Source organism: Xenopus laevis, chromosome 7S (assembly GCF_017654675.1).
Source record: "Xenopus laevis strain J_2021 chromosome 7S, Xenopus_laevis_v10.1, whole genome shotgun sequence".
NCBI classification, from domain to species: domain Eukaryota; kingdom Metazoa; phylum Chordata; class Amphibia; order Anura; family Pipidae; genus Xenopus; species Xenopus laevis.
Window position 1 is genome coordinate 94,134,152 of NC_054384.1, and position 20,602 is coordinate 94,154,753.

The window sequence follows — 20,602 nt, forward strand, 5'->3', positions numbered from 1 at the left end:
ATTGAGGCAATACAATCCCTTTTTATAGTATACCTGGGCACAGCCACACCCACATGTAGTTCATATTTCATAGCATTTTGTTCAATGGAGGATTGTTCCCCACTAAAATAAGGGTTATCTGACCATATATTAATGTTATATAGCATGTGTATGGAGGAGTCTTTATGTGTGCACAAGAAGAGGTAATGAGTCACACCAGGAATGAATAACCTGTGGTGTTCCAAATGTTGCTGAACTACACCTACAAAAGTAGTTTAATATCATTTAGAAGGTCACACGTTGCCCACACCTTAGTTATACAGTAGATTGTGCCATTCAAGTTCAATACGTCCTATGCTGCCCTTCAGAAACAGTATGCATACCTCCAATAACCCTCCAATTTACATAATAACTCAATCCCGGGCCCTGGGTTCGTTGGTAGGGCCACAATTTTGCATCAGTATCAGACTGGGTTCCCTACAGCACATCAAAGAAATTGATATTGAGATCCCAAATTCACAAACATTATAAGTGGTAAATGACAATATTAGTTTGGAATAGTACTATGCTAAAAAATAAGGATTGAGGAAATTTCCCTAAGCTTCCTGGGGTGAAGAGATGATTCTTTGGTACGCTGGCCGGTAAGTCTGACCCCCGCTTTGCATCTACATCCAACTTGACTCCTCCCATGCCCACCCTCACCCCTTTTTTTTTTTAGAAAAAAAGCCACAGCCTTAACCCCATTTGTTAGTAGAAAAGAAGTCAACCCCTTCGCTGCCAGCAGGCCGTTTTGCATTAGAGGGGCAAACCTATCCATCAGGTAACAGGTTATGCAATTTCAAACAGCGTTTTGTAACATGTTCCCTTTCATAGTAGTTTCTTTTCTTTTTTCCCCTGAATTAATTTTGTCCATCACTTCTAAAACTAAAGCTAACATGAGATCCACGTCCCTTTAAGAAAGTTCAAAGTTCACATTTCCAAAATAGAACAGAAAAAAAGAAGAAGAAAAAAAGAATTGAAAAAAGGAGAGTTTTCATTTTTGGTCTTTATCTCCTTTTTTATACATTTTCTCTCCATTTATCCCTTGTTCAGATAGGTCCTCCTTTTGGTGCGGTAATTTTTTGGTATGTTGTCAGTTCCCCCTCATTTCATTGGTGCTTTCTCTGAAGTTAAATAGTTTATCTGTATTTTATTTATCCTTTGGCACAGAAGAGAAACTTGCTTTTCTTTTTTTAAAAACTCACATAGAAAATTAAAAAAATGGAAAGAATAAAAACGAAAGATTTTTTTCAAGAGGCCGTTAAAGCTTGGACGGAGGGCTGGAGAGATAAGTGACACCTCACTGGAATTTAAAATTTTTGGTTTCAACAAGACGCTCTCCTTGAGTTTCTTCTATATATCGGCTTCTTCGTATGAGGTATATAAGACAGAGAAAGACGCACCTCTGCAGCCCTTACCCTTTTGATGCCTTTTCATTGTCCGTGGGAGTCAGGGTGCAGAAGGAGGGGGAACATGAAATATTTTTGGTAACACTATTTCTTGTTATATTCCATTCTTCGCCGGAGCTCAGAGTCTGTACTTTGGCACAGCATCGGCAAAGAAAGTTTTTTTTATTTGGTATTTCCATCGTGTGTATTTTGGTTTCATTTTTTGGTTTGAAAAAAAAAATTTAAAAAAACATTTTTTGTCCACCCATGGAGACATGTGATCCTGAAAATCCATCCCATGAGAAAAAAAAGCTAAAAATAAATTTTGGCAGCATAAATAAATAAATACAAAATGATAAAAAAAAAGGCAATGGGGGTGCAGTTCGGAAATATACAAAGCCTACTGTATATGCTATTGTGCACAGCAAGAGTTAAAAAATATATATAAATATTAATACTGGAAAAATGACGTAAAAGGGGGAAAGGAAAATGTAGCTTTCGTAAATGAGATCTAAGAACAACTAAATAAGCATCCGGGGAGAGGTGGGAGAACAGTAGAAGCAGATAGAAATTTCCGTTTGCTTAGCAGAAAAATAACAGTCTGCTATTACTGTGTCAAACTGGGAGTTAAAAAATAAAATCATATTTCTCTGTAATGAGGGCTGTGAAATGATCACAGGGGGTGGCGATAATAAAGTAGGACGCTATTTAAAGCAGTAAGCTGAGTTGATGTTCATTACTGGTGAGACATAAGCAAAATAAAGGTTCCATAATAAACTATGTTTTTTTTTTTGTTTTTTTTTAAATGGATTTTTGAACTTGACACAAATACACAGAATTACTCTGAGGTTCTAGAAATATGATAGGCTTTGGATAAAGCTGTTGTTTTGGTTTTTGGTATAGGTGGGAACAGTGTTATGAATGAAGTGGGGGGCTCTTATTGAACCCTAATTTCCCACATCTCACCCATGCACCCCAACCCATAAGCGGTCTCTCTCTCTTTACGCATTGGATAAAGCGTTTTTTTCCCCCTGTTATCCTTTCCACTCCCAACACTGTTATGGGGGAGTGAAGAAGAAGAAGAGGAGGATGGAAGAGGGGGTGGAATATCCCCAAACCCCTCACCATTTCTGGTTTTATCCTCCCAACTCGTCCTGTCAATGGTAACAAAAAAAATGGCACATAGCTCAATAGAAACAAGAGAGCAGGGAGCTCAGTCTTTATGAAATCCTTTGGTTGAGGAAAACACAATGTACCCCAGAGGAGAGGTTAGCACATTTTTGGTTTTTATGCAGTATTTCCGAGGTTTGAAATGTTTTTGTTCTTATTTGGTTTAAAATTCTTTTTGGTTCTTCTTTTGTTATATTTGGTTCCATCACCCCACTCCACGCATATTTTGTCTTCAGTGGGGGAAGGGGAAAGAGGCAGCGCCCATAAAATACACTCAAGCCTCTCCCCCCTGGTGTATCCAAGAGCCACCAAGCTAGAGTAGGCTCAGCGTGGGTGCTGGTGGGTGTTCAAAGGGGAGAATGTGTTCTTCACTCACTTTCTCCACCATTCTGGGAGCCTCCAGGGCTGGACTGGAGGGTGGGGACAGCAGCCTCTACAGAGGATGTGGTAGAAGTAGGGGAGAGGCTAGGAGTTCCACCAGCAGAAGGTATGCGTGCCAGGCTTGAGCTGATGAGGGGGAGTCCCCCTGGGTTCAGGAAGAGTGGAGGGCTCACTAGGCTGGGGGCGCTGGAACTGCCAGCCAGGAGAAGGCCACCGTCAAGTCCGGAGAGCGGCAGAGAGCCACCACTGGTCAGAGCTATGGAGAAAAGAAATATGAAGAAATTATGATCTAGATCTCAATGCTCTCAATACATTCTTTTTACTGAATAACAAATCCTATGCTGAAATTTACTTCTCTGTGACCTTTTTATTTTTTCCTTAATGTGCAATTAACAACAAAATATTTCAGTTTTCTTTTTCCGTAAGATTTGGTTTGAGAACCAAATTTCATTGCAGGATTTGCTATACAATAAATTGGTCTAGGGTCTGAATACTTTGAACAAGGCACTGAATAATACAAAGTGGTACAGTAATGAGACATGACATGTAGATAGGAAGAACATTTGTGATAGTCAGGTTCTGTATTTTTGTTGCAACTGGATCAAGCACCTGTAATACTGGCTGCTACTAATTGCATCTGGGCCTAAACTATCTGGTGCTGACAGTGGGGGTCTTTTACTAGCACTAGATACATTTCTTTAAGTAACCCATCATAACTAAGCTTTTGCTCTGATAAGTCCACGGCATATAGAAAAACAAAGGTACATTTTTATTAGCAGCAGTATCCTTGTTAGGTGATGCCAACTGTATTGTTAAAGGAACAGTTCAGTGTAAAAATAAAAACTGGGTAAATAGATAGGCTGTGCAAAATAAAAAAAATGTCTCTAATATAGTTAGTTAGCCAAAAATCTAATGTATAAAGGCTGGAGTGACTGAATGTGTAACATAATAGTCAGAACACTACTTCCTGCTTTGCAGCTCTCTTGGTTTCCACTGATTGGTTACCAGGCCACATGGGTCATAACCATTTGCTTTTAAATCTGAGCTGCATTCTAAGGATCAATTGCAAACTCACTGAACAGTTATGTCTCATGTGGCCCCCCTTAAAGTCACTGACTAACTCAAGAGTTAGAGAGCTGAAAAGCAGGAAGTAGTGTTCTGGCTATTATGTTAGACATCCAGTCACTCCAATCTTTATACATTACATTTTTGGCTAACTATATTAGAAACATTTTTTTATTTTGCACAGCCTATCTATTTACCCAGTTTTTATTTTTACACTGAACTGTTCCTTTAAGAACAGTGGAGATGGGGGTCTTTATTTAGCTGCAAAACATTTTAGTGTTTTGACATAACACTTCTCTTTTACATCATGGAGACAATTTATGTACACACACACATGTAGATAGGCTAGGGGAAATTATACGTAATTTATGTAGCACCTTCTCTAACTTATTTATCTAACTAGGAGCAACTTTACATAAGGACTGAGATGGTGTTACCTGGTTGGAGTAATTCTCTGAGCTCCATTGTACAGTATAAGGATACACAGACCCCTCTAACTTCTCCATTTGTGCAATTAACTTAGGCTCAAAGCTAAAGTGCAAGACAGTTTTTAAGTCTGTACATATCCAAGCACAATGTCCCACCCCATCATATTTCTGTGACCACATATGAGTTGCAGCTTCTGTTGCTTATTCTCCTAGGGGGTTATTTATCAAAGTCCGAATTTATCTCAATATTTCCTGGAAAAAAAACTCAGACCAAATCCGCATGGGTTTTTTCATTTTATTTATCAATACTCTTTCCCGAAAATTTTGTTTATGGGAAAAAATCCGAATTTTACTAATTCTTCTGAATTCCCACCCGAAAAGTCAAATTCTTTCGGATTTTTGCCCGAAAACTACGGATTATTGCACGAAACCCGGCGCAGATCAATAAAATCTTTGGGACTTCTCCTCGGCAGGGGTATAATAAATTCTGAAAAATTTGTTTTTTTAAAATTCCGATTTTATACTATAATTAATTATAATTTTTCGGATTTTCTGCCTTCGGAGTTTAGTAAATAATCCCCCCTAATCTACATTTGTTGCAATTGCTCTAATACAATTCAAACTTGATTACATGCAAATCCACATCCAATATAATGAAGGTGATAGCTGGTTCCACACTTGGGATATGGGATGAGGGGCAAATACAATTTCATGTTGTAATGTGATGGAGCATGCTATGAAGGATCATTTTGACCCAGTGTAGTTATGTGACTTTTCCTGTCCGACAAACCTTGTATGGTGGCCAGAGGGTTTCCCGCCATGAGGGCCGGGTTTAACCCTGCGCTGACCCCGAGCATTGTTCCCCTGCAAGATCAAGAGCAGGGGTCAGAGCAGGCACAAAAAGTTCTGGATAACAGTAGTATGTACATATAGAAACCCTAAAACAATACAAGGCTCTACCTACATTGTGTAGAGCTGTCCAAGTGGAGGCCCACAGCCGGCATTAGTTTGCCATATACAACTGTAAATGACACCATCATTTTTTTTAATAAACATATTGGACTGCCCATGTTTAGACCTAAAGACGTGCATTTTCTAGGTTTTTGCTCTAAAACAGTTACAGTGTGAAAATAAATCTACAACGTTCACTTCACAGCAATTAAAAATGACATAGGAAAATCGACTTCATCATTGACAATTCTTGAGAACAGAAATCGGCACAACTGAATCAGAAAAGAAACCACAAAAAGGTAAAAAAAAAAAAAAAAAAAAGTATCGTTTCCAGTTAAAACAATAACAGCAATGAGGCCAACTAGCTCAAACACCCAAATTCAACTGCCCTCATGAAATGACTCCAGGCTTGGGTTAAGTTACCTAGTCATTTTAAATGTTTAGATACTGTAGAGCTACAATACTATAATTGATAAATTGTGATAACACACCCTTGCACTATTAGCAGCCATTTCCCATAAGCGTATAAATGGATGTGTATGGCACACACATGTAAGTTTCATAAGAGATGATAGGGCTTGTGTACAATGTGGAAGGTAGGTCTCTGCCAGGGGTGCAACTACAGGGGCTGCAGGGGGGCCCCATGAGACCTTAATTCATAAAGAAGTTAAATAAATATTGGTAAAACAGGTCAACCTCCAGACATTTTGGGGGCCTGAAAAATAATTTGCAGTGGGGCAGATAGTGACTGGTTACTACGGGTTAATATGAGTTAATTGTGCAAAGTCTGCCACCTTTATTAACTTCCCAGTTAGAGCTTTCATATCAGGACCCCAATGCATCTGTACAGCCATGTTTTTCTACATTCCATCACTTACCCAGCACTTGGACTCAGTCCTGTCAGGCTGAGACAGGAATGGGTGCTGCTCTGGGGGCTCGCGCTTGTGCTGTTGCTTGGAGGAGGGGTGGCAGATGGTGGTGCTGTGTTTGAGGGTGGACGTGGGTGTACAAGAGACCCCACTGCAGAAGGTAAGGTAGTCACTGCCAGAGATAAAGTTATTAGAAAGATTTAAAAGGAGAAGCTGATGTTCAGATATAAATGCAATCAGATGCATAAATGTAATGTTGGGGTGTCCAACCTGTTGAGCTTTGTAGTTTAGATGTTGAGCTTTGAGAAAAACTGGAACATCTCTTGTATTAGGAAATTAACAAAACTTTTACTTTCTGTACATGAATAATATGTCTAATATAATGAATTCCATGCATACAAACACATAATGTGACCATTTCCTCAGTGCATCATCTGTCCATTGGCTAATTCAGGGATCCCCAACCTTTAGAACCTGTGAGGAACATTCAGAAGTAAAAGGAGCAACACTAGCTTGAAAAATGTTCCTGGGGTGCCAAATAAGGACTGCCATTGGCCATTTAGTAGCCCCTATGTGGATTTCAACCTACATTGAGGCTCTCAATAGTACCTAGTTTTGCCTCCAAGTTTTGCACCTAGTTTTTATACAACCAAAATTTGCCTCCAAGCCTGGAATTCAACATAAGCACCTGCTTTGAGGTCACTGGAGGGGTTGGAGAGCAACATGTTATTTACAAGCTACTGGTTGGGGATCACTGGGCTAATTTATGCTTGAATTAACACCGGACATATCATGTAAACATCAAAAAGGAGACACAGTATTCTGTGGATGTAGAGAGTAGACTGCAGGTTTAAGTAAGATGACATGCATGTACCATTGGGATAGAGTAGCTCATGGTTACTCATTAGTTTTTTGGGACTCTGAAGTTCTGTAGGACTAGTAGATTTACCTGTTGTGCTGAGGTTACTGGAAGCCTGTGAAGTGAGGATTGGGGCAGACACCGGGGGTGACACCTGGAGCAGATCAAGGAAAGGAGGAGAAATGAGAGAGGGGAACAAAGGGAAAAATAAGGAGAATGGGAACGGAGAAAAAAAACAACAGCATGGCTACTTTGTGGGATCCATAAAGCTGCACACAGGTGCTTATTCATGTCTCCTATGGACATTGCATTCAGGCTAGTAGTAGCATACTGTAGTAAATATCACACGATCACCTTTTTTCCTGGTAGGCTGCATATTATATTAGAGATTTAAGTGATACGTGATATATATTGTGTGAGTAACTCAAGGTAATAGCCACACAGCTGGTTTATTATACAATGTCCCATAAAGCAGCCTCTCTCCCTGGATTTGCGATAATTAGCATAAAATTGAATTTTTACCATGTGTGCTCCAAACAACGACCCCTTGCCCTGCGGGGGGGTAAGCGGTGTGCTGCTGCAGGGGTTAATGCGTTTCTCCTTCTGCCGGCGGTTACAGAACCACACACGGATCACCTCCTTCTCCATTTGCAGCTGCTCAGCAAGCACAAGGATCCCCTCAGAGGTAGGTTTCTGGTTCTGTCAATTAATACACAGCAAATTTACCCCAGATTTTATTATTATCATCCATTCCTCTCTCTAGCCGTCTCTCCATCAGCCTGTTATGCTATTGAGGTTCCTACGTGATTAACCTCTACTATATATATATATATATATATACTAATTACCACTCACCACAATAAAGCTTTTCTCCAGTGCATATCGCACATTGGTCTCAATGCTGGTGCGTTTCTTGCGTCGGCGGCCTGGGAGCCCCTCATATCCTCCTCCAGGGCTGCTCAGAGGATTGGGGCTGGGGAGAGTGCTATCCACAGACATGGTTTCTGTAAAACAAATATGCATGAAAACTATGAAGGAAGGGTGGACCATACATTATAGCCACAAAGGGCACTGCCATAGCCTTGCCCAGTAGAATGCATGACCGTGTCCTTACAGAATTCCTATTTATCCAGCCTTACCTGCATCGCTCAGCCATTTCTGCAGCAGTGGTTTCAGTTTGCACATATTCTTAAAACTCAGGTTAAGCGCCTCAAAACGTGAAATGGTGGTCTGAGAAAAATCATTTCCATAAAGCTTTCCCATAGCCAGGCCCACATCCCCCTGCAACAGAAAATCACATGTATAATGTTTTTGCACATCTAGAACTCAATGCCTCAGTCTTTTCCTCTCAATTGAACTTCATGTGAAGGGGCGCTGCAAATTGAGAAACTCGCCTCAAGCAGCATCGCCCCACTGGTTACCAGGAGCAGCAAACTGGAAATTTGGCTCTTCTAGAGCATAGAGCCCAACTGCTTCTCTGCACTAGCATGTGGACCCCCCTGGACCCCCTCCAGCTCCAAAAAAGGTGTGGTAAAGGGGCCAGGATCACCCCGTTCATGTGATTGTTAAAGGGATACTGTCATGGGAACCGATGTTTGCAGCAAAGAGAAAGGGCTATCGGGCACTCAGAGGAATCCACATGGCCAAAAGTACAAGTTAAAAAAAGTCTTTATTGATCATGATTAAAAGTATAAGTGCATCTCCATAGGCCCTACGCGTTTCTCTTTCTGAAAGCACATGACCAGGCAAAATGACCTGAGATAGCTGCCTACACACCAATATTATAACAAACAAGGGAAAGTTGTGCTCACCACTAATTTTTAAAAACATTAGGCGGGGGTGCAATGAGGCTGTGACCACAAAATACTTATAGACAAATACAAGAGTCCTCTGCACTCAACCCATTATCAATATATTTAAGACAGAGTTTAAACAAGTTGTAGCTCCCACCCTTCCCAGCTATAGTCAGGTGATCCCACTGGTGTCTAATAAAAGGGCAGCCAAGTATGGAGGTTTACTTTGAAAGCGGCAGGTAAGTTGCAGGTAGGGCCTGGTCCCTTTGTAGAGTGTATAATGAAGCAATAGAATTCTTAAAGAATCAAAGAATCAGATAAAATTGAGCATAGGACTGGCCAGATATGGGATGACTTTGACGTAGTTGGCAGCTTAAATATATTGCAATATATGGACAAACAATCCCTGTTTTGTTTAAAGGGTAAGGCATTTTTCAGTAGCAGTATGCACAAAATGTCTCAATGTCTTAAATATATTGATAATGGGTTGAGTGCAGAGGACTCTTGTATTTGTCTACACACCAAAATTATAACTAAAAAAATACACTTGCTGGTTCAGGAATGAAACTTCATATTGTATGTACCGTGAATTATATGCAGTGTAAACAAAGAAAACGACACCATAAAAATCATGACAGAATCCCTTTAACAACACTACTCAAATAATTATGTTTGTTCAGAAATTTCAGTGTAACTAAATAGATTTTAAGTTATAGCTTGATATTAGAGCACAATATAACTTCAACTAAAGTACTAAAGTACTCAAGTACTCAAGAACAATAAATGTGCAATTAAAGTATGTCTAATAGCAACACTGCACAGCCCATGCAGTACAGCGAATAACTTACCTGAGTGAAGCCCAGTTTAATCCTACGCTGTTTGAATGTTCTAGCAAACTGTTCCAGCTCCTCTAGATCATTAGGCTCTTCAGAATGAGATGTTGGATCAGAGTGAGACAGAAGAGAAGTGTCCTGTGGACCAGGTCGGGATACGGCCTAAAAAAAAACAGACATGATATTTTTTGGATACTACTAATTACAATTCCCTTATCTACATATGGAAATAAATAGACCATAAGCTCAGAGCATGAGTGTTTTCATATTACAACACCATCAGTAAGACCAGGACTGGAAATTTGTAGATTTTGACAAATACCAGGGCCTTTTTGAATCTTTGTCCAGACCTGGGGTCCAGGATGTATTCTTGATTGTTTCTACTCACCTGAGTGGGGAGACTGGGCCTGGGCTGACCCGATAGAAGGTTCCCCTGATTTTGCTGAGGTAGGTGGAAGAGATTTGGTGCAGATATTAAGCCTGTAAGAAAAGTTAAATAGAGAGTTAGAAAAATTATGAGGAACCCTTGATGAGCATAAGTAAACATCAAGTTATTTTAAAGGAGAACTAAACCCTAAAAATTAAAAAGGCTAGAATTTCCAGACTTTATAGAGTTTATAAAATCAGCTTAAAGGTTCAGCTTCTCTATAGTAGCAAGGATCCAGACCTTCAAAGTTGTCACAGAAGTTTCTCGTCTTGGATTGTGTTAGGAGTGTCTGCGACTCGGACATGCTCAGTGGGCTTTGAGCAGCTGTTGAGAGGCTAAACTTAGGGATTGACGCAAATCATCAAGCAGAAAATTAGGTTTATAGAAGCTGATGCTACAGGGCTGATATCAAATTCTGATACTAATTGTGCAGGTTTGTGAGCTGCCATGTACCAGCAATTATTTATTAATCAGTCTTATATTGTGACATTTCTATTCTATGTGTACTGTATATTGTGAGTGGGCCCCTAAACTCAGTAAGTGACAGCAGCACAGAGCATGTGCAGTGAATCAGCAGAAAAGAGGATGGGGAGCTACTGGGGCATCTTTGGAGACACAGATCTTCCCTGCTAAAGGGCTGTGGGTCCATTGGACTGTTATAGAAGCCCAAAATATAATGTACAATATTTCTGCCCTGTTTCTATACCTAAGTTCCTTTAACTCACCTTGTTGACCCTGCCCAGCCTGGGGCAAAAGAAACTGTGGAGTTGACTGTAAGGGATGACCAGGTACTAGAACCAACTGCTGTAATTGTAGCAACTGTTGAATATCCTGAAGATGGGGAAAGAATTTGTCACATGGATGTACAAGATGATTCCACAGAAAAAAGTTGTAAGCTTTAGATAAAGTGTAATATCAGGGGCACCAAAATCTATGTGTATGGAAAGAAGAAATAGGGTATGAACTGGTGAGCTCATATGGGTTTGTACAAGAGACATGGTTCTGCTGATGTTATATAATGGTAATGTAATAGAGCACAGGGTCACAAATGTTACTAGCACTGATGTGAGCAGAAAAACATAATCTAGTCCTGTGTAAGAATTATATAAAAGTAATTACCGCAGAACCCCTATTTTACATTTTTCAGACCAGAAAAAATGTTGCAAAATAAAGGATAATGTAAAATCATGAAATGTATAATGAATTTTATATTGATGGGACCACAACAGTAAAATGCAGGAATATTCAGGGGATGTAAAACTCAGGTTTCACTACTGTTATGAGTATACCCAATGTACAAGACAATCCTGTAAGCTACAGAATGTAAACTTAAACTGGCTTCATTTGAAACATAAAGCCAGGGGCATATAATACTTTTAGGGCACACAATAAATGTATGTTTGTCTACATAATTGCAGTATGTGCACAGAGCCATTTACCATCGGCCTGGGTTACAAGAAGTTACACCATTGTAGGTGCGTTTTGCTTTCCTTTTATATCCTGTGATACACTGAAACAGAATGCTTTGTAAGTGGACACCATGTGTTTTTGAGATCATGCAGATATGGATGCAGAAGTGGTCACAGCCAGGTAATGTTGAATGAGAAAGAGCTTTATATTATGCTGCATGCAATAAGATACTTTCTGTACGATGCTATGTGCTGAAATGGAGTTCTTTAGAAGCAAATTGCCATGAGAGTGGAGTGAGATGACAGTAGCTAAGCAGGGTTGAAGTGCTCACCTGTGCAGTGAGGTGGATGGGCTGGGACAGAGCGAGCTGGTGAGGTTGCTGTTGACTGGTAGGGGGGGTCTCAGACCCGGACTGGGATGCACTGGCGGCGGCAGCGTTGGATTGCTGCACAGCAGCGGCAAGAAGCTGAGCTTGCTGGAGAAGCAACTGCTGCTGTGCAGGGAGGAGAGCAGTGAGCTGCAGCCAGGACAAAAGCAGGAAAAAAGAGGAGGGAAATAAACAGGGGAAGAGAGGGGAACATAAAGAAATATAGTGGGAATAAAAAGAAATGGATGAAAGGAAGAGTAAAGTAAAGCAAGGAGGGAGAAAAGACAAGATATATTAGATGCAGGAAAGTAGCAGACAGCCAGATAAACACAGTGATTCATAGTAGGGTTTTGTTAAGTCTCAAGCAAATACAAGTGCACCAAATACATAGCTAATAGCTACAGCATGGTTAATATGCACACACCAATGGGTACATTCAATAATACCAACTTGTGTGCAGATGCAATACGTTACTGCACATTCCATACACTCATACACAAGGGAGATATAGATAGTATGGTGCATACATATTTATATACACAAAGAAACCTTGAGACGCTGACAGCTTAGCACATATCCCTGAAGCAGGAATCAACACTTTATAATGTTTTTTTCAGATGGCTATATAAAATCTCCTTAGGATTCTGCAGTTGAGTAACAGCTGAAGCGGCATGTGTTTGCAGTCTCAAATATACTGTAGTGTGGGTGTAACAAACAAAGAATCTGTGGTTCTTGGAACCATCTATGAACAAGGAAACCTCGAGGGAGGTCTCTCTAAAAGATGGACCTATTGTGCTGACTAGAAGGCCACTCGGATCTGACAAACAGTGTTCAGTAGAAGGGGAAGGATTTCCTGAGGGGCCCAAATACATAAACATCATCATCATCACCACAATGAGGGTGGAGAAGGGAAAACACCACTCTACTGTACCTAGGTAACAAGGGGTCCCAAGGAAGATGCCGATTTATGGGAATAATCCAATGCACAGGTAGCAAGAACATTAATAAATGCAACACTTTTTATCTTTCCAGCTACTGAAGAGGACTAATGTCAAAATAGTGCTTGATTGTATAGTAAGCAGCCCATTATAAACTTTTAACAACATTTTGGTATTAGTATAAATCGAGATTACTCACCCCAGCAAGTTGGCTCCCAGCCAAGAGGAGCTGTGTTTGGGGAAGGGAAGTTGGGGGCTGCTGAGGGGCAGGTGGAGCCTGTGGAGTAGGAGGGGCAGAGGGCATTGGGGGAACAGGAGTGCCAGGGAGGGATGGTGACCGGTCCCCACATTCTTCATCTGTAATCTAAAATAGAGAAAGGGGAAGAAGGAAAGGGCACAGGGATAAGAGGTCATATATAAATCGTAAGCTCTACAGGGCAGGGACATCCTACTGTGTCTATTATTTATTATAATGTTTGTCCTCCCTGATTGTACTTTTCTATATTGCAAAATTGTACTGAGCTGTGTATCCTAGTAGCACTTTATAATTAAAGTTAAATATACATAAATTCATTCTTAATGGGTGATTTGAGTGTGAGAATCTATTGTAGTCACTTTTCCTTTGTTTATCCTCAAATTCAGTGTGGTCATGGATAGAATAACCAGTCGGCATTAGAAAGTTCTTTGGGCAAGAACAAGCAGCTGATATGATAAAGTACAGTTGGTCACAATGTAGTTCTGAAGCATTCATGGTACACCATGAAACTCATTTCAGTAACTAGATCTTTTCTGAGGCTGATTTTTTTTTTTTCACCAAATAAAAAACTGAAAGTAAATCAGGCCCAGACTGGCAATCTGAAAACTACTGACTAGAGTGAGCTGCCGTTCACTACTCATTTATATTTGGCTTTTTGATCTTCTGAGTACTTATAGTGTTATATGCCTTTAAAGGTATGCATTCAAGCTAAAAAAAACAAGAGAATATGAGTATTCTAATATTTGATTTCCATTTTAAAGGGGCAATTCTGAGCAGAATAGATAGGCAAGAAAGGGATTAAGGGGAAGTAAGCAGCAGTGCTCAGGAAGCGGGTGCAGTGCTGTGACAGCGAGGGGAATTTCCCTCATGTGTCCCAAGGCTCTGAGATTGACACAGAACTGAACATTGAAAAAAGATTTACAGAAAAATTCATCATCGCCACAGAGTCTATTTCTGGGCTGGGTGAGAAAAATTGAACCTCATCAAATTCTGTTCTCTCTTTCTGTACAAGAACATGTAAGAAGGCTTTAAAGGGATACTGTCATGGGAAAAAAAATAATTTCAAAATGCATCAGTTAATAGTGCTGCTCCAGCAGAATTCGGCACTCAAATCCATTTCTCAAAAGAGCAAACAGATTTTTTTATATTCAATTTTGAAATCTGACATGGGGCTAGACATTTTGTCAATTTCCCAGCTACCCCTGGTCATGTGACTTGTGCCTGCACTTTAGGAGAGAAATGCTTTCTGGCAGGCTGCTGATTTTCCTTCTCAATGTAACTGAATGTGTCTCAGTGGGACATGGGTTTTTACTACCGAGTGTTGTTCTTAGATCTTCCAGACAGCTGTTATCTTGTGTTAGGGAGCTGTTATCTGGTTACCTTCCCATTGTTCTTTTGTTTGGTTGCTGGGGGGAAAAGGGAGGGGGTGATATCACTCCAACTTGCAGTACAGCAGTAAAGAGTGATTGACGTTTATCAGAGCACAAGTCACATGACTTGGGGCAGCTGGGAAATTGACAATATGTCTAGCCCCATGTCAGATTTCAAAATTGAATATAATACAATCTGTTTGCTCTTTTGAGCAGCACTATTAACTGATTCATTTTGGAAAAAAATTTTTTTCCCATGACAGTATCCCTTTAACTATTGACACTATGTACTGGCCAACTGCACAATCCTCACAATGTCTGTATGTAATGTATATAGATGTATGAAAAACTCACCTCCAGGACAAACATTTGTAAATCTAATGCTATATAAGTATAAGCAAATAGAACAATGTGTGGGCAATAGGTAGGTGTATTTAGCCTACAGGTATGGGACCTTTTATCCAGAATGCTCGGGACCAGGGGTTTTCCGGATAATGTATCTTTCTTTAATTTAGATCTTCATACCTTAAGTCTACTAGAAAATCATGTAAACACTAAATAAACCCAGTAGGCTGGTTTTGCTTCCAATATGGATTAATTATATATTCGTTGGGATCAAGTACAAGGGATTGTTAATAGTAACACCGAGAAAAAGGAAATAATTTTTTAAAATTTGGATTATTTGATTATAATTGAGTCTATGGGAGACATCCTTTCCATAATTCAGAACTTTTTGGATAGCAGGTTTCCGGATAACAGATCCCATGCCTGTACAATGATTCTGTTACATACAGACTTCTAAATTCAATGTGATCGTGTGTTACACCAGAGAAACATTAGGGTTAGAGGCATAAAGGGGCAATTGGTAGGGTCTTGCTACCTGTGCTATTTCCAGTTAAATGATTCCCGGTTGCTGTGAATGGTTTCAAAATCATAAAAAGGTTAGTCTTATCCTATACAGTTATTGGAAAAGTATCTGTCCAATATATATATATATATATATATATATATATATATATATATATATATATATATATATATATATATATATATATATATATATATATATATATATATGCTACTATGCTCAGATGATGCTGGTCATTGCCTACAGGTACAGGATCTGCACTATCTTGATTATTGGAAATTCCTGAGTTTGACAGCACTGCATTTATTTACAGATTAGGGAACATCAGGGAGGACATGGTGCAAAGGGGCCCTAAGGCAAGAAGTAAGTAAAGGGCTGCCATGCGCCTGCCAGTGCTGAGCTCTGGATCTTGCACTGCAAGTGCTTAGTAAATGAGACCTTCATTTTGCCCCTCTTAATGCTTTTGCACTTATGATTAAGGGCATTAGTCATTAACCCATCATGCCGATGGTTGCTGTAGATTTTAAGGGTGTGTATGTGCACTTCTTGTTTCCACCTATGGTGTAACAGTGCCCATTTTCTCTAATCTATTAAGGTTACCACTTGCCATACCTTTGGAGAGAGTGAGAAGGGTGATCCTTTATTTTGCTGAACCTATAGGAGGAAGAGATGCAATATATTGAGTCGTGTTTGGTCCAGGAAGAATAACTGATGAGTGTAAACTACATTTTAATTCATTAAAATGAATTTAAAAAAAAAACACCAACCTCGTGTAGAGAATCTGCACCATTCCTTTCATTATCTATAACAGAAAAACACACTTTAACTCCCATATAACATGATCTTGCAAAGGCAGTACAATTGTTTGGGTTTTTCTCTGTGTGTGTCATTCTCAACTTTCCCCTTCAGTCTACTGTTTTTGTACTGTATCACACTCTTTATTTTGCTATGTATCCCCTTTGAGGTCCATTTTGTAGACAGGGCTAGGTTATTGGCATATGAACACATTGTTAAATCAGCCAACACTCCATGAAGTATCTAGGGAAGCAAATGAACATTTCCCCAATTATTGCCCTAAATGGCCTTCTGGCTGCCTCCCTCCGACAATCCAAACAGCTCTGAGCCCCCCAGTTTCCACGGTTTAGGAACCACTACTCTAACCAGAACCACTCTCTTACTGTTTTGGACTCTAAGAATAGCTTTGATGTTTACATTTTGTGGCCACATGACAAAAACTTAGGCAAGACCTGTTCTCAAGAAGACCAGGCAGTGGCTCTGTTTACCAGCCCATACGGAAAATTATTCACTTCCTCTGCCTTCGTATTGTACAGAAGTGGAGGAAAGTGGATCTGCTGTCAGCTTTTTGTATGTCCTTCAATTTTTCCTTTAGCCTATACAATGCAAATGTAGAACTGCTGGCAACCAAGTCATACACAATCCTCATCATTCCAGCTCTTATCGAATGGCAACTCTGACAGTGCTGCAGGCCCCGTGTCATTTGTGTGATGATGATCCAGTCCTGCTTTTTTTTTGTTTTTAATTGACATAGAGTTAGATGACATCTCTGCTGATGGCTACCTTTATGCTAATGCTTTACTCTGTACCTTTCTCTGCATGCCAGTGATATGGACATAGGCACAGTCATCTAGTATAGACTCATAGTTTGTGACTATGTCATATACATAAAAGCACCTCTCTCACAGTCAGTTGGCCCTTTCAGTCGTTCTGTCTCATAGAACGGACTTCAGCAGTATCTCACATACAAAGGAGGTTTTCCCTGACACTTAGAGAAATGTGTTCACTCGTTCTGTCAGAGCCTTCCTCACAGTGTGGTGCTACAGAAAAGGCCCTTTTTAGCCTAACAGTGCTATTCACACACTTTATCTGAGACATATACAGTTCTCACTCATTCCTTCCTCTTCTACAGAGTAAAACAATCTGCCTTGACTTGTCAGGGTCTCCAAAACAGACCACTAATACACTACCCAACCAGAAACAAGGTTACCTGTTACTCCCCCTTCTGTGTGCAGTTTGCTGAGATGCCCTGGTTTAGACATTCTTATTTCTGCAAAGAAAAAGGCAAGGTTATCATGCACCCAAGGGAGTAGCACAAAACCAGTTATACATTAATGCATTTACATTTACTCATGGTAGCAAATGTTACGTTAACGTCACGTAGACAGTATTACTGCATTTTTAAAATAAACTTCTATATTCCCTAAGCTAACAATGCTCATCAGACCTCCCTCAAGCTACTGCACAACTACAACTTAGCTCCAGCTATGGGATCCTGGGAGTTATGGTGCAGCAACAGCTCGAGTGCCGCAGGTTGCACATTGCTGTACAAAGATGCTCTCTAAAAATCAATGAAAGTGTTTTCACAAGTGAAAGGAAGGCAAAGAAATGAATCATTCATGGTAGAACAAAGCTTACATTATATTCAGCATATGTAACATTTATAGTAACAAATTTGAGTAACTAATACTGGACAGAGATTCCATTACTCCCACACACAAAACTGTCAAAGGGATGGTGAAATATCATTTCTGAAGGATGCCTGAAACAGGCTCTGGTGGTGCCAGCAGGAATAGAAAGTGGGAAAACAGAGCTAAAAGAGATGGAAGCTGGCAGAGTGGAAGAGCCATCGTAGCCATGAGCAGGCTAGGGATTTTTGTAAAGCATAGGGAAATTGAGAAGGCATATGGATTGTGACTAAGGAAAAGGATAATGCTTCAGAGCACATATCTGAAGGTCTAAAGCAGTGATCCCCAACCAGTAGCTCGTGAGCAACATGTTGCTCTCCAACCCCTTGGATGTTGCTCCCAGTGGCCTCAAAGCAGGAGCTTATTTTCGCTTGGTTTTATAAAAAACAGGTGCACTGCCAAACAGAGTCTCAATGTAGGTTGACAATCCACATAGAGGCTACCAAATGGCCAATCACAGCACTTATTTGGCACCCCAAGAACATTTTTCATGCTTGTGTTGCTCTCCAACGCCTTTTACTTCAGAATGTTGCTCACGGGTTCAAAAGGTTGGGGATCCCTGGTCTAAAGCTTTCCATAGACTCAAAGATCTTTCCCCGATATGCCACTAACGGCATGGTTATATCGGGGGTAATCCGAACGTTCGGCCGTATAATCGAACGATCGGATTACGATACGCCAAGGGGCTCAGACGGTTTGGTTGGGTAAAAAAAAGGCTGGGGCCTTCCGACGGGTCTTCCCGATCGATATCTGACCACGATATCGATCGGGAAGACCCGTCGGAAGGCCCCAGCTGTCAAATTGGTCTAAACAACCGATATCGGCAGCTTTATCTGCCCGTGTATGGCCACCTTAACTGCAGATGAAAGGTGTAAAAAAAATGTTACGGTCACCTTATAATTGCAGGTAAATGTTGTACCGTGTTAGCCAGTAAAAATGTTACAGGGCAACCCTTTTGAAATAAAAAATAAAGTGGTATAAAGGTGATACCTTTATTGGCTAACTAAGATAATCATAGCTAGCTTTCACAACATGTAATCAGCTTGAAAAAGGAACTAACATTTTCTGAAAGCTAGCTTTGATTTTCTTAGTATCGCCTTTATACTACTTTGTTATTTATTATTTCAAAAGGGTTGCCCTGTAACATTGTCACCTTATAGTAAACACCATTTTATAATGCCATCCAATTCTTTAAGTATATGTTAATAGTGTTGTGTTATTTGACGTCACACCAGATTACACTATATTTATATAAACTAATAATTGAGGGGTTTGTTGAGCATCAGTCATAGTCATACAAATATATCTAACTTATACCACGTTATGTATGTATGTTCCATCAGGATAGGCATCAGCCAAATATCTATTGGGTGGGTTCATTTCCCTATGCCGCTATTTTGAATCAATCTTGTTGGCCCAGTTTGTTGTGGACATTGCAAGTTGATGCTTTATCATTCCCTCTACTAAATAATTCTAACAGTATTACCATTTGTCTTATAAACAATCACATCTCTATGGCTAGCTTTTGATAGTGATATCCCCATGTAGCCACACAGTAAATATAAGCTTTTTTAAATAAATAGATAATAGAAAATTAGCTTCAGTGAAGGCAAAGCATGGATGTCTATCTGTTGATCTATAATCACTCTCTGACTCAGGCCCATAATTGCAGTCTGAGAGTTGCAAAAAAGGGGCAAAGTTAGAAACAGAAATGTAGAGGCTGTGCTGTTGTTGCAATAAAAACCCAATATTTAAAGATAATTGGATCTTGGGAGCTGTAGTGCAAAAACAGCTGTAGGGCTATTAGAATAAGCGTGAGCTACTGGTGCAAAATGGAAACTTGTAGAAAAATCAGTGTTTTGCACAGTGACAATGTTTGTATTGTAGATAGCAGGGCCATTGTGAGGTTGTGGAGGGAGACGAGGGTAGAGGAGGGGGTTGCTTAGTGGGGGGAATCCATGGGGGTTACTGTAGGAGGACATGAGTTAGTCAAGGGGAACTCTCACTTCTGCTTCTTATTTCCCTGCTCAACAGAATATTTACCGTCACAGCCTAAAAATATGCAGTGTTACACATACACAGCAATGTTCAAATACAGCACCACTATTACACAGCACTACAGATCATCTTATGAGATATTAGACCCATATATATATATATATATATATATATATATATATATATATATATCAATTATGTTCAGACCAGCACTCCCTTTAAAATACTTGGTCATTTTATTGTTGCATAGTATCAAATACCCGACGTTTCAGTCCACATTTGGACCTTTTTCAAGGAGATATATATATATATATATTTATATATATATCAATTTTCCACATAATATAATCTTTCCATAATTTGGATTTTCATACCTTAAGTCTACTAGAAAATCATGTAAACATTAAAGAAACCCAATAGACTGGTTTTGCCTCCAGTAAAGATTAATTATATCTTAGTTTGGATCAAGTACAAAGTACTGTTTCATTTTTATAGAGAAAAAGGACATAATTTAAAAAATTTTTGATTATTTCAATTTAATGGAGCCTATGGGAAACAGCCAAATGGGTTTCTGGATAACTGATCCCATACCTGTACAATAACATTTCAGCGAAAAATAATACAAGGAGCGACAAAAAGCAAATGTTACAGAATAATATGGTCATTGGCCAAGTCATTTAGATTGTAAGCTTGAAGGTCTAATTTCCCCAATTGTTGTTCACGCTGCCCG

At 39.7% G+C, this 20,602-nt stretch overlaps 1 protein-coding gene across 4 annotated transcripts in view; it reads right to left on the reverse strand.

Moving 5' to 3' along the window:
* Nucleotides 1-227: 227 nt before the first annotated feature.
* The window catches only part of LOC108697763 (POU domain, class 2, transcription factor 2), a 78,232-nt gene continuing 57,857 nt past the window's right edge, over nt 228-20,602 (reverse strand). For 3 of the 4 annotated variants that reach the window (XM_018228111.2, XM_018228110.2, XM_018228112.2), the window contains exons 2-16: nt 17,397-17,456; nt 16,159-16,193; nt 16,004-16,045; nt 13,097-13,261; nt 11,924-12,109; nt 10,908-11,013; nt 10,144-10,235; nt 9,771-9,917; nt 8,269-8,410; nt 7,985-8,133; nt 7,652-7,828; nt 7,220-7,283; nt 6,280-6,442; nt 5,241-5,314; nt 228-3,213 (exon numbers count right to left, since the gene is read on the reverse strand). In XM_018228111.2, the coding sequence (XP_018083600.1) occupies nt 2,945-3,213; nt 5,241-5,314; nt 6,280-6,442; nt 7,220-7,283; nt 7,652-7,828; nt 7,985-8,133; nt 8,269-8,410; nt 9,771-9,917; nt 10,144-10,235; nt 10,908-11,013; nt 11,924-12,109; nt 13,097-13,261; nt 16,004-16,045; nt 16,159-16,193; nt 17,397-17,456 (1,871 nt within the window). In that variant the 3' untranslated portion in view covers nt 228-2,944. The remainder of the gene's footprint in view (nt 3,214-5,240; nt 5,315-6,279; nt 6,443-7,219; nt 7,284-7,651; nt 7,829-7,984; nt 8,134-8,268; nt 8,411-9,770; nt 9,918-10,143; nt 10,236-10,907; nt 11,014-11,923; nt 12,110-13,096; nt 13,262-16,003; nt 16,046-16,158; nt 16,194-17,396; nt 17,457-20,602) is intronic. The other variant, XM_018228114.2, reaches the window with a different exon arrangement.